Below are 14,763 nucleotides of genomic sequence, written 5' to 3'. Positions count from 1 at the left end.
GGGTTTCTTCAGGTATGTTAGCAACAAGAAGAAAGTCAAGGAAAGTGTGGGCCCCTTACTGAATGAGGGAGGCAACCTAATGACAGAGGATGTGGAAAAAGCTAATGTACTCAATGCTTTTTTTGCCTCTGTCTTCACGAACAAGGTCAGCTCCCAGACTACTGTACTGGGCAGCACAGCATGGGGAGAAGGTGACCAGCCCTCTGTGGAGAAAGAAGTGGTTCGGGACTATTTAGAAAAGCTGGACGTGCACAAGTCCATGGGGCCGGATGCATTGCACCCGAGAGTGCTAAAGAAGTTGGCGGATGTGATTGCAGAGCCATTGGCCATTATCTTTGAAAACTCATTGCGATCGGGGGAGGTCCCAGATGACTGGAAAAAGGCTAATGTAGTGCCCATCTTTAAAAAAGGGAAGGAGGAGGATCCGGGGAACTACAGGCCAGTCAGCCTCACCTCAGTCCCTAGAAAAATCATGGAGCAGGTCCTCAAGGAATCAATTCTGAAGCACTTAGAGGAGAGGAAAGTGATCAGGAACAGTCAGCATGGATTCACCAAGGGCAAGTCATGCCTGAATAATCTAATTGCCTTCTGTGACGACATAACTGGCTCTGTGGATGAAGGGAAAGCAGTGGACATGTTGTTCCTTGACTTTAGCAAAGCTTTCGACACTGTCTCCCACAGTATTCTTGCCAGCAAGTTAAAGAAATATGGGCTGGATGAATGGACTATAAGGTAGATAGAAAGCTGGCTAGATTGTTGGGCTCAACGGGTAGTGATCAATGGCTCCATGTCTAGTTGGCAGCCGGTATTAAGTGGAGTGCCCCAGGGGTCGGTCCTGGGGCCGGTTTTGTTCAATATCTTCATAAATGATCTGGAGGATGGTGTGGATTGCACCCTCAGCAAGTTTGCAGATGACACTAAACTGGGAGGAGAGGTAGATACCCTGGAGGGTAGGGACAGGATACAGAGGGACCTAGACAAATTGGAGGATTGGGCCAAAAGAAATCTGATGAGGTTCAACAAGGACAAGTGCAGAGTCCTGCACTTACGACGGAAGAATCCAATGCACAGCTACAGACTAGGGACCGAATGGCTCGGCAGCAGTTCTGCAGAAAAGGACCTAGGGGTTACAGTGGACGAGAAGCTGGATATGAGTCAACAGTGTGCCCTTGTAGCCAAGAAGGCCAATGGCATTTTGGGATGTATAAGTAGGGGCATTGCCAGCAGATCGAGGGATGTTATCGTTCCCCTCTATTTGACACTGGTGAGGCCTCATCTGGAGTACTGTGTCCAGTTTTGGGCCCCACACTACAAGAAGGATGTGGAAAAATTGGAGGGAGTCCAGTGGAGGGCAACAAAAATGATTAGGGGACTGGAACACGTGACTTATGAGGAGAGGCTGAGGGAACTGGGGATGTTTAGTCTTCAGAAGAGAAGAATGAGGGAGGATTTGATAGCTGCTTTCAACTACCTGAAAGGGGGTTCCAAAGAGGATGGCTCTATACTGTTCTCAGTGGTAGCAGATGACAGAACAAGGAATAATGGTCTCAAGTTGCAGTGGGGGAGATTTAGGTTGGATATTAGGAAAAACTTTTTCACTATGAGGGTGGTGAAATACTGGAATGCGTTACCTAGGGAGGTGGTGGAATCTCCTTCCTTAGAAGTTTTTAAGGTCAGGCTTGACAAAACCCTGGCTGGGATGATTTAATTGGGGATCGGTCCTGCTTTGAGCAGGGGATTGGACTAGATGACCTCCTGAGGTCCCTTCCAATCCTGATATTCTATGAGGTGGTTTCCATTATATACAGGGTTTACAGCTTGGTTAAATGGCTCTCAGCACCCCCACTATAAAAATTGTTCCAGCCCACCTGTCCCCACAACAGCAGGACCATTCCCCCACCTACACAAATGAGGCTATGTTAACACTTAAAATAGCAGTGAAGATCCAGCAACTTTGCTTTTAACTGCAGAGCTACTCAAATTCAATCCCAGATTCCCCTAGAGGCTTTGACTCAAGCTGCCAACCCAAAAGACGACTTGCCACGTCTTTGGCTATTTTAACCTGAGGTAGCTGACACAGGTTAGCTAACCTGATCTAAGAACAGTGTAGAGACACCCTGAGAGAGCACGGTTAAAAGACCCTCTCACCATGCAGTTCCTGCTGCCGCAGGGAACCAACTGGAGGCTGTCTCAGCAGGCCCAGGTCCCTGCAGGACTGCTTTTCCTTTGTTCTTTCCAAGATTTTTTTTTCATGGAGGGATGGGGATAGAATGGGGCAGATTCTTTTTTTCCCCTTTTTGTTTCCTTTATTGTCTAGAAGTTAGATCATGGGATCTGCTACAGCCCCTCTGGAATGCCCTGGGGAGCAAAGGGAACATAGCGGCCTGGGATTGCCCCACCATAGATGACTCCTGGGGGGTGTTCCCAGCAGAAGGAGGTGTGGCTGGAACACTGTTGTACTCTGGCTACTCCTTGCTGCTGGAACAGCTGCTAGAGGAGATGAGTAACCAGACAGACAGAATTTAAAGAAACCCTTTAACTACATACACTGCCCCATACACTCTCTCTCTCTCTCTCTCTCTCTCTCTCACACACACACACACACCATTTGTCCCCCACACTCCCCATTCCTCCCCTCCTCACTCCCCACCCCAGAAGCACCAGAGAGGATTTTTACTGCTTGGCCTGAAATTCCTGCGACATTTCAGCCCACACAATTGCCAACAATTTTTCTCTTCCATGTCCCTGAGGGAAGAGGCCCTCTTCAAGCTCCCTGTGGTGTTTAGATCTTGCTTGTAATTATTAGAATTGGGAGCACTCGCTGTTGGGAGTCTGAAAGGACAGGAAACAGGAAGGAGCGGGGAGGAGTTGAGAGGCTGGGAGAGAGCTACAGAGGGTGCAGCAGCAGCTTGGTAAAGAGGTTTCCACTTTGAAAATAAAGTCCTGTTGAAGCTTATTAGTACCTTGCCTGGTTGATACAACATTTTGGCGACGAGGATGGATCTTCTGCCTCTGAACCCACCTGCACCCTTTCTGCAAAGCCCAGGTGAGCCTCCAATTACTTTTACTACCTGGATCCATGTGTGTGAGATTTATCTGCTTGCAATCAGTGCTACAGAGATTTCTGAAGTAAGAAAGCATGCTCTGCTAATCCACTGCCTTGGAGCAGAAGGGCAGTGTATATTTTACATTTTTCCCCTTGCAGATGATAAATATGAGACTGCACTAAAGAATTTTTTTGTGTCAAAAGTGAATGTAGTAGCTAATCGCTACAGATTTCGCCAGCATGAGCAGAAACCAGGGGAAACTATAATGCAGTATATTGCTTTCCTGAGGAGTCTGATTGTAATTTGTGACTTTGGGAATATGGCAGATGAGATGATTAGAGACCAGCTCATTGAGAAAACAACCATGCTTCATGTAAGAGAATGCTTACTTCTAGAACCACAATTTACACTAGAAAAAGCAATAACCATTGCTACTCAGATTGAGTCAGCTACAGCTGAAGCCAAAATGAGCATGGATACAGGAGGCACAGTCCAGGCTGTGACTCCTTTGCAGAAAAGTTCACTACCACTGCAGACACACAATTGCAAGAGGAAAACTAATGAAAAACCACCAAATCAGCAAATTCAAAATACAGTAAAAGCACGTTTTCACTGTGGATCCCCACAACACCTTGCAAGCTACACAGGATGTCCAGCAAAAGTAGCTCAGTGCAATCATTACAAAAAGATTGGACATTTTCCTAAAGTATGTTGCAGTAGCCAGTTCAATCAACAGGTGCATGCAGTTACAATACCAGATGTTACTGTGCTGAGCATGGACAAAATTACTACTGCACATATTCTAGAACAGATAAAGTGCACTGTAAACGTTTCCGCCGTACCCTCAGGCAAAACCACACTCTATTCAGCTAATGTTGGACACTGGCTCAGCAGTATCTATACTACCCGATTCCATCTATCTGCATTACTTTAAACATGTGCCTCTTACTGAACCCAAACTTCACTTGGTATGCTATTTGAAAAACCATATTCCAGTACATGGCTACCTACCAGTAAGAGTTACTTTTGGTGATTGCTGTGTAACTGCAGAGTTCTACATTGTCCACAAATTTCAGAGTAGCAGCCGTGTTAGTCTGTATTCGCGAAAAGAAAAGAAAAGAAGTACTTGTGGCACCTTAGAGACTAACAAATTTATTTGAGCATAAGCTTTCATGAGCTACAGCTCACTTCATCGGATGCATTCAGTGGAAAATACAGTGGGGAGATTTATTGTCCACAAAGGCACTCCTATCCTTGGCAGAGATTTATTGGCTGCTTTAAATCTCAGGGTAGTTAATGGACGAATTGATCTTCCTCAGTAAAGCACTCTTGCGGTACACACACCAGTTTCAGCTGGGACCCAACACCAAGTTGAGGAGAAACTTGGCTGTGCTTATGGATTTCTGCATAAAGTTAAAATGCAGAATAATGTGATGCCTATACGACGGAAGTTACGGCGCTTACCATTTTCAATCAGGGAAGCTGTTTCAGAGAAACTTAGAAAACTTGTTCAAAAGGACATTATTGAAGAGATCGACTCCTCAGAATGGGTTTCACATATAGTAGTGATGCAGAAGAAGGGTGGAGGCATTTGTCTTTGTGTGGACTTAAGGGAGCCAAATAAAGCTATTGTGATTTACAGCCATCCTTTTCCTCACATAGAAGAAGTATTTGCAGAACTCCGTGGAGCAAAGATGTTTTCTACTCTTGATTTTTAGAGCGCATACCACCAGGTTATGTTGCATGAAGATAGCAGAGACCTCATAGCATTTATTACACGAGGGACTATTTCGTTTTAAGCGTGTTCCATACGGTCTCGCATCTGCCCCAAGTGCCTTTCAAAAAATGATGTCATTGATTCTGAAGAATCAACATGGAGTATAGTGCTATCTGGATGATATTATCGTGTTTGGAAATACTTCTGAGGAGCATGACAATAACCTGCTGTCTGTACTAAACTGTATCAGCACAGCGGGCCTCCAGCTCAATAGGTCCAAATACAAATTTAGACAAACTGAACTCTCCTTTCTGGGGCATACAATTTCACAGGCTGGACTAAAACCTGATCCAGATCATATCCTGGCAATTTCAAATGCTCCTCCTCCAACAGATTTGCAAACCTTACATTCCTTCTTGGTTCTTACCTCCTGGTATGCAAAATTTATTCACACTTATGCTTCTGTCATTGAACCGTTACGGGAATTACTACGGAGAAGTTCAACCTTAGTGTGGACAATGGATGCACAAGCTACTAAAATGGAAAGATCATTATAGAACTGTCTTGAGCACAGAGGCTGCAGGGATAGTGAAATATTTAGAAAATTGCCACCTGTAACAGTTTTTTTTTTTTATTGTAGGTGGTGCTACAAGATGTAATTTGCTATTAGGATTTTAAATATTTATGTATGGCTTTTAAATCTACAAAAAGCCAGCACCGTCCAACTTACTGTAAACAAAGCAAAACACAAAATTCCTGGAATGCCCCAAAGTACCACACGTAGGCCAAGGTTTCCTGAGAAACACTAGGTTATTTATTATTTGTTTGTTTATTGAGTTAAGCAGCACCTAGAGGCTCCAAACAGGCTCAGTGGCAGAGTTGGGAAGAGACCAAGGCACAGTGATGAGCTGCCAAAATCTTAACAACTGGTTCCCTCCTCACCACACGAGGGAGTCGGTGCCCCCCCCCCCAGGACCCCTGCCCCATCCACCCCCCTCCCCTGTCCCCTGACTGCCCCCAGAACCGGACAGGAGGGTCTTGTGGGCCACCGTAGTGGGTGCCCACTCCACCTCACCTTTAAGAGCCAGAGGCGCCTTTCAGGGGGCAAGGTGGGAAGTCCCAGAGGTGCTTACCTGGGGCAGCTCCCAGGAAGCATCTGGCAGGTCCCTCTGGCTCCTGGGGTGGGGGAGCGTAGCTAGTGGGGGAGCAGGGGGAATGGCCGCTCCCCGCACTGATCACATCAAAAGTGGTGTCTTAGGCACCGACTCCATGGGTGCTCCGGGGCTGGAGCACCCACGGGGAAAATTTGGTGGGTGCAGAGCCCCCACCGGCAGCTCCCCACCCCACGCCCGGCCCCAACTCACCTCTGCTCCGCCTCCTCCCCTGAACGCACCGTCCCACTCTGCTTCTCCGCCCACCCCAGCTTCCCGTGAATCAGCTGTTCGGCGGGAAGCCTGGGAGTGCTGAGAAGCAGGCGGCGGCTTCACACTCAGGCTGAGGGTGGCAGAGGTGAGCTGAGGCAAGGAGCAGTTCCCCTGCGTGCTCCCCCTTCCCCCTCCAGGTTACCTGCTGCGGTGTGGGCGGCCCTCCTCACCCCCCTCCCCAGCTTACCTCCACCTTTCTGGGCCTGAGTGCGAAGCCACCGCCTGCTTCTCAGCTCGCCCCGGCTTCCCACGCAAACAGCTGATTCACGGGAAGCCTTGGGGGGGGCGCGCGGAGAAGCAGAGCGGGACGGCGTGTTCATGGGAGGAGGCGGAGGTGGAGCGGAGGTGAGCTGGGGCCAGGGGTGGGGCGGGGAGCTGCCGGTGGGTGCTCTGCACCAACCAAGTTTTCCCCTCGGGTGCTCCAGCCCTGGAGCACCCATGGAGTTGGTGGCTAAGTTGCCTCTTTTGGCTGGTTAAAATTAGAAGCCCTTTTAGAACTGGTTGTCCCTCGTGGAACAACTGGTTCTAAAAGGGCTTCTAAATTTAACAACCGGTTCTAGTGAACCGGTGCGAACCAGCTCACCACTGCCTAGGCATACTGTGCCTTGCCTACTACACCATGCAGCCTATCATGCAACCTCTGCTTCAGACACTGTTTTGTACAGCATTGTTAGAGGGCTTATTCCTTCACCTTCTCACTTCTGTGGTCCTTCTCACGTAAACAGAGAGCAACAATACCCGAAGTCCAAAGGTGCAAACAATTAGATGTTTATTGGGATGAACTTCCAGCAAGCTTAAATCCAAGTTCCTTTTTCCTTATTTTCAAATCCCAACTTACTTCCTGTTTGCCCCTAATTTATATAGTAATATTCTCAGCTATACCTCAACCAATCATTTTACTGAATTCTACCTAACCAATCCTATCATATTGTAACATAATTTTCTAACCAATTATATCCCACCACCCTAATTAACTTACACCTAGCAAAATTAATTATACAGCAGACAGAAACAATTAACAATAGAAAAGTGGGTGCCATAAAGATAAAATATACAGAAATGAGGGTTTCACAAGCTCAACTATTGAGAAATGATTTCTTGCCAGACAGGATGCTATCAAATTAAGTTTTCTTTAACTTTCTTTATCTGGTGGTGATAGGAATACAATCCTGTCCTGATAATGCCTAACAGCCCAATAGCACCTTATTTCAATATGACTGGTTTGGAATGTGGGGATATGACCGTTTGCTTCCCAGCTTATGGCTACCTCTGCTGCTTAGCCAGAGATCTTAGCGTAAGAAGAGGGCCTCAGATTATACCTCTATAACTAGCTAAATGATAAACATATATGTAAATTCTTAAAGTATAGGCCTTTACATACAGGCCTGAACATCTATATCCCACCAAACATTATTTTTTATGTCCTTATGAAATATTGCGTAAAGGAATTTCTCTCTGTGGCATGTTCTGAAATTCTCCGGCTCTGTTGTACTCATTCTGATCCACTTGTCCTGTCATGTTCAGGGGCACCTAGAAGAGAATAGAATTAAAAAAAAAAACAAGTTTATGAAGAAGAAACCCCATGGCTGTAGGGGAAGCACTAATGCAGTGGACTCGTGGCTCTCCCCTGCTTTCATTCTCTGGGCTGCTTTGTAATAGAAATCTTCTCTAGAGTCATGTCTGTGCTCAGAGGTGACCTGTACCTGCTGATAGTGGGGGGACACAATTTAAAGGTTTGGCCGCCCCCCAGAACAGCTCAAGTCATGTCCTCCCTTACCCTCAGTCTCCCTCCCTCCATCTCCCAGCTGCTCCTGCCTCTCCCCAGGGCAGAAATCTGGGGGGAAACACATGACTCCATGTGCCCCAACACATGCATCGCCTCTGTCTGTGCTATACAACTGTAGTGCCATGGTATAGACACTCCTTACAGCAAAAGACAGGGTTTTTCTGCTTTTGTAGGTAATCCACCTCTCTGTGGGGCATAGAATTCTTCTGTCAACCTAGCCATGTCGACACTCGGGATTAGTCATCTTAACTGCAGCACTGTAGGATGTGAATTTAGATTGACTTAGCTTTTAAGTGTAGAACAGTCTTCAGATACCTAACTTCTCCCAGCATCTTGTACCTCAGAATAATGGTCCTGAATCTCCACTGTATTTTGCTTGAGTGTAAAGTGGATGTAAATTGTTGACAAGTCAGACTGCTAGTTTTTATGTCCACTTTGCACTTGTCTGAATGACTATGCAAGAGGCATAGGATAGCTCCCCAATACACCAACCTCTTCATGGGCCACCTTGAAGAAGAATTTCTTGACAAAGGCACCACAAATCCAATGAAATACCTGAAATTTATTGATGACATTTTCATCCTCTGGACAGACGACTTAAACTCCCTTGTAGATTTCCACCACAATTTCAACAATCATTACCCATCCATTAAACTCTCTGGAACACTCCCACACCAGCATCAACTTCCTGGATACCACGATCAGCTTCAACAATGGAATCCAAACAGACAACCATATACATATAAGAAACCCCTGGATCACCACACCAACCTTCATAGATCCAGTAACCACCCCAAACACACCAAGAAGTCTGTTTTCTTCAGCCAGCCACTCAGATACCTCAGACTATGCGCCAAGGAGAAAGTCTGGGATATAAACCTTAAACTCAAAACCACCTTCACCAAACAAGGACACACCACCAGAGAAGTAGATTGCAACATGGGACTGGCCACTCAAATGCCTCGAGAGAACCTGCTTCAATACAGAAATAAAACCCGCTCTGACTGCATACCCCTAGTTGTCACTACCACCCCACAGTGGAGCCCATATAGGGTATCATGAAACAACAACAACCCATCCTCAATGGGGACCCCATCCTGAAATAAATTTTTCCTGAACCCCCTCTTCTGGCCTTCAAACACCCCCTCACAACCTCTGCAAGCTCATCAGCAGAAGCAAGCTCCCCACAGACCAGGACGTATCAACTCAAAGCAGCATCAAAACCTGCCAGAACAACAGATGCAAAACCTGCAAATATATCTCCACTGCTACAGTGTTCAACACCCCCCACAATGCAACGTTCAAGATCTATGGGTCCTACACATACCTATCACAACATATAGCATACCTCATCCAATGCATTAAATGCCCCAATAACAACTATGTGGGTGAAACCGGACAATCACTAAGCTCTCGAATGAACTCACACAGGAAAATGATAAAAGACAACAACCTATCACCTGTGGGTGAACACTTTTCACACAACGATAACTCCATATCTGTCCTATCATGCCTCATCTTCAAAGGAAACCTGCGCACCACTTTCGAAAGAGGAGCCTGGGAGCTTAAATTCATAACTCTGCTAGACACTAAAAACCATGGACTGAACACAGACACTGGTCCATTCATGGCTTATTACAACAACCTATAACCCATTAACAACCCCCCATCTGTTTCCTCCCCTTTACTTTCCTCCTTATGACTGGAGGGGACACTTCACCAGCCACTTCACTTGTTAATGGGCCACTTCGCCTTGAATGGTCCCATGAAATATGTATTAACTACTTATCCGAAACAATCTGTTCCACCCTGTATTTAGCTATGACACTCTAAGTACGTTTCCCAGACATAAGGATGAGCTCTGTGTAGATCGAAAGCTTGTCTCTCTCACCAACCAAAGTTGGTCCAATAAAAGATATAACCTCTATGCAAGGGACAAGCAGTGGCCAACCAAGCCTGAGGCTTCACTCTGCAGACCACTACCCATCATGCAGTACTGATGCAATAAGTAAAATACATTAAATACAGCATACTGCAAAATATCGCTGTGTATAGAGTTTTTGTACTGAAAGCTCCCCATGTGCCTTACAAACTATGGCATCAACAGTGCTTCTTCAGGGACACCGGCACAGCAGAGGGGATAAGGCGGTGAATTGCCCATGTTGGGGTGCCTGGAGGCAGAATACTCCAGACATGTTAGGGGGAGAAGAGGGCCTTTCTGCACCTTGGAAAAGATGAAGCCCGTGCCCCGCTCACTGCTCTCTTGCTGGTATGCAGAGAGGGAAAAGAATAAGATTTAAAAATTAAAATACCCTTTTTTGGGGTTTATTTTTTCACCCCAAAAGGAGAAGTATGAGAGATTCTGTGAAGTCCACCAGAAACTTCATTATTTCTATTGATTTTCCATGGAAGGTGGTCAGATGCTGTGGTGAGGGACAGCAGTATAAAACCGTGAGGTGCACAGTTCTGCTAGAAACAAGCCCACTTTGGGGTTGCTAGCACTGCTGCAGCTTTAACTGCTGCCACTTGTGCTGTACCCAGCATGAGCAGCACAATTACAGTTGTTGGTCGTGCATCTGACACAGGATGCTCTCCAGTAGCACCTCAGAGTTACAGATACCTCGGGAATGGAGAATGTTCGTAACTCTGAACAAAACATTATGGTTCTTTCAAAAGTTTACAACTGAACGTTGACTTAATACAGCGTTGAGACTTTACTATGAAGAAGAAAAATGATGCTTTTAACCATCTTAATTTAAAAGGAAACAAACACAGAAAGAGTTTCTTTACTTTGTCAAATCTTTTTTTTTTTTAAACATTCCCTTTATTTTTTTAGTAGTTTACGTTTAACACAGCACTGTACTGTATTTGCTTTTATGCCCTCCCCCCTCGCAGGCTGCTAGAGCTGTGGCTCCAATCCGAGCCAGAATGTCAACACCACAGTTAAATGGCTCCTTAGCCCAACCCAACTGGCACGGCCAGCTGCCGGTGTCTTATTGCGGTGTAGACACACCATGAGGGGCTACATTGAAAACTGGACTCCTCAGGCCCCTTCAGAGACACTGCCTGCCCTGTTGTCAAGGTAACAGGAAACCAGAGGGAGGAAGTTCTCTAGGAGAGGTTCTCTGGCCTCTGATGTAGGACGTCCAAGTACATTGTCATAAGAGTCCATTCTGGCCTTCAAAGCTTTGACTCTCAGGCTACCCCAGGAACTGCATTCCCAGCCCAGCCCAACTCCTCTGACAACTGGCCCTAATGAAAAACCAGCTGCCATTCACAGGCTGGGACCTGCCTATGAGATTCCCCACCCCCACCAACCCCATTAAGCAATGTGCCCTGGCTATCTGGTTTTCATTTTCTATGGACACTGCTGATCTAAAGCTAGTCAGTTTCAGTGATTTCTACTACAACAATTAGGGCCCAAGTTTGAAAGGACACTGTAATCGGTGCCAGCATTTATCTGTGGCTGCAAGTTACAGGATTTAGCAATTTACCTACCTGATGATCCCTGTGCCTCCCAAACTCTAGGAACCGCAGGAACCTTCCCCGCCTTCTGTTTAGTGCAGGTGGAGCTATCATGCCCCAACAGAGGCACCTCTGAGCGATGAAGATCTAGTTCTTTATCGCTGACGGACTTTGTTCCCTTCAAGCCCGGGCACTCAGATGCTGTGGATCTGTCTTGGTGAGGTGAGCCCCTTCCACAAAAGTGTAACCAGTCCACCCCTCTTCTCCAAAATCTTCTGAACAGTCCCGCTCACCCCCTGCCACATGCATGCCAAAAACCAAGGAAATTACCACCAAAACACATCCACAGCCATCAGTTAAGGCTGCCTAAATGACACCTCCACACATGCAAGCCCTTAAAGGCAGGGAAAAAATTGTTCACTGTCCATAGCATCCATCACTGCACTAACCACTCTCACTGACAGATTCCAGCTGTCCACCAGGAAACTCCCAGTTTAGACAAACACACAACATTCCTGTAACTGGTTTCAGAGGAACAGCCGTGTTAGTCTGTATTCGCAAAAAGAAAAGGAGTACTTGTGGCACCTTAGAGACTAACCAATTTATTTGAGCATGAGCTTTCGTGAGCCACAGCTCACTTCATCCTCACTTCATGGCTCACGAAAGCTCATGCTCAAATAAATTGGTTAGTCTCTAAGGTGCCACAAGTACTCCATTCCTGTAACTGACACCCTAACACAGAACCCTGAGGCCAACTGCAATAATTTGAATATATAATGACTTGAGCATCAGAATATGTGATTTCTCTCCAACACATAAGAGATAAAGTCTGAAAAAGTCTGCATTAGAGTGTGAGTTGCAGGACTGGTGTGTGCACCAGTTTCCCGGTGGATGGCTGGAGTCTCAGTGAGAGAGGTTAGTGCAATGATTATTCTTATGACAAGTGAACAACGTTTCCCTTCACTGGTTGTTTGCCTGCTTTTAAGGACTTGTACATGAGGGATCAGCAAGGAAAGCTACCTTACTGAGGTCAGAACATGTAGGGATAAAGTGAGAAGGGCTAAAAGTCAAGTAGAGTTGGACCTTGCAAAGGGAATTAAAACCAATAGTAAAAGGTTCTATAGCCATATAAATAAGAAGAAAACAAAGAAAGAATAAGTGGGACCGCTAAACACTGAGGATGGAGTGGAGGTTAAAGATAATCTAGGCATGGCCCAATATCTAAACAAATACTTTGCCTCAGTCTTTAATAAGGCTAGTGAGAATCTTAGGGATAATGGTAGCATGACAAATGGGAATGAGGATATGCAGGTAGATATTACCATATCTGAGGTAGAAGCGAAAAACTTGAACAGTTTAATGGGACTAAATCAGGGGGCCGAGATAATCTTCATCCAAGAATATTAAAGGAATTCGCACATGAAATTGCAAGCCCATTAGCAAGAATTTTTAATGAATCTGTAAACTCAGGGGTTGTACCATATGACTGGAGAATTGCTAACATAGTTCCTATTTTTAAGAAAGGGAAAAAAACATGATCCGGGTAACTACAGTCCTGTTAATTTGACATCTGTAGTATGCAAGGTCTTGGAAAAAATTTTGAAGGAGAAAGTTAAGGACATTGAGGTCAATGGTAAATGGGACAAAATACAACATGGTTTTACAAAAGTTAGATTGTGTCAAACCAACCTGATCTCCTTCTTTGAGAAAGTAACAGATTTTTTAGACAAAGGAAACCCAGTGGATCCAATTTACCTGGATTTCAGTAAGGCGTTTGATACGGTGCCACATGGGGAATTATTAGTTAAGTTGGAAAAGATGGGGATCAATATGAAAATTGAAAGGTGGATAAGGAATTGGTTAAAAGGGAGGCTACAGCGGGTCATACTGAAAGGTGAACTGTCAGGCTGGAGGGAGGTTACCAGTGGAGTTCCTCAGGGATTGGTTTTGAGACCAATCTTTTTATTACTGACCTCGACACAAAAAGTGGGAGTGTGCTAATAAAGTTTGCGGATGATACAAAGCTGGGAGGTATTGCCAATTTAGAGAAGGACCAGGATATCATACAGAAGGATTTGGATGACCTTGTAAACTGGAGTAATAGTAATAGGATGAAAATTAATAGTGAGGAGTGTCAGGTCATGCATTTAGGGATTAATAACAAGAATTTTAGTTATAAGCTGGGGACGCATCAATTAGAAGTAACAGAGGAGGAGAAGGACCTTGGAGTATTGGTTGACCACAGGATGACTATGAGCTGCCAATGTGATATGGCCTTGAAAAAAGCTAATGCGGTCTTGGGATGCATCAGGCAAGGTATTTCCAGTAGAGATAAGGAGGTGTTAGTACTGTTATACAAGGCACTGGGAGGAGAGGTAAATACGCTGGAGGGTAGGGAAAGGATACAGAGGGACCTAGACAAATTGGAGGATTGGGCCAAAAGAAATCTAATGAGGTTCAACAAGGACAAGTGCAGAGTCCTGCACTTAGGACGGAAGAATCCCATGCACCGCTACAGATTAGGGACCGAATGGCTCGGCAGCAGTTCTGCAGAAAAGGACCTAAGGGTTACAGTGGACGAGAAGCTGGATATGAGTCAACAGTGTGCCCTTGTTGCCAAGAAGGCCAATGGCATTTTGGGATGTATAAGTGGGGGCATAGCGAGCAGATCGAGGGACGTGATCGTCCCCCTCTATTCGACACTGGTGAGGCCTCATCTGGAGTACTGTGTCCAGTTTTGGGCCCCACACTACAAGAAGGATGTGGAAAAATTGGAAAGAGTCCAGCGGAGGGCAACAAAAATGATTAGGGGACTGGAACACATGACTTATGAGGAGAGGCTGAGGGAACTGGGGATGTTTAGTCTACGGAAGAATGAGGGGGTATTTGATAGCTGCTTTCAACTACCTGAAAGGGGGTTCCAAAGAGGATGGCTCTAGACTGTTCTCAATGGTAGCAGATGACAGAACGAGGAGTAATGGTCTCAAGTTGCAGTGGGGGAGATTTAGGTTGGATATTAGGAAAAACTTTTTCACTAGGAGGGTGGTGAAACACTGGAATGCGTTACCTAGGGAGGTGATGGAATCTCCTTCCTTAGAAGTTTTTAAGGTCAGGCTTGACAAAGCCCTGGCTGGGATGATTTAATTGGGGATCGGTCCTGCTTTGAGCAGGGGGTTGGACTAGATGACCTCCTGAGGTCCCTTCCAACCCTGATATTCTATGATTCTATGATCTCATCTGGAGTACTGTGTGCAGTTCTGGTCTCCCATGTTTAAGAAGGATGAATTCAAACTGGAACAGGTACAGAGAAGGGCTACTAGGATG

General features: G+C 45.7%; 1 protein-coding gene across 2 annotated transcripts in view; it reads right to left on the bottom strand.

Moving 5' to 3' along the window:
- Positions 1-6,940: 6,940 nt before the first annotated feature.
- Positions 6,941-14,763, bottom strand: part of LOC142073363 (uncharacterized) — a 31,721-nt gene continuing 23,898 nt past the window's right edge. For both annotated transcript variants that reach the window (XM_075132931.1, XM_075132932.1), the window contains one exon: positions 6,941-7,718. In XM_075132931.1, coding sequence (XP_074989032.1) covers positions 7,614-7,718 — 105 coding nt within the window. In that variant the 3' untranslated portion in view covers positions 6,941-7,613. The remainder of the gene's footprint in view (positions 7,719-14,763) is intronic.

Source organism: Caretta caretta, chromosome 10, assembly GCF_965140235.1.
Source record: "Caretta caretta isolate rCarCar2 chromosome 10, rCarCar1.hap1, whole genome shotgun sequence".
NCBI classification, from domain to species: Eukaryota; Metazoa; Chordata; order Testudines; family Cheloniidae; genus Caretta; species Caretta caretta.
Note: the sequence above shows the minus strand (reverse complement) of the source record. Positions and strands in the feature narration are given on the sequence as shown.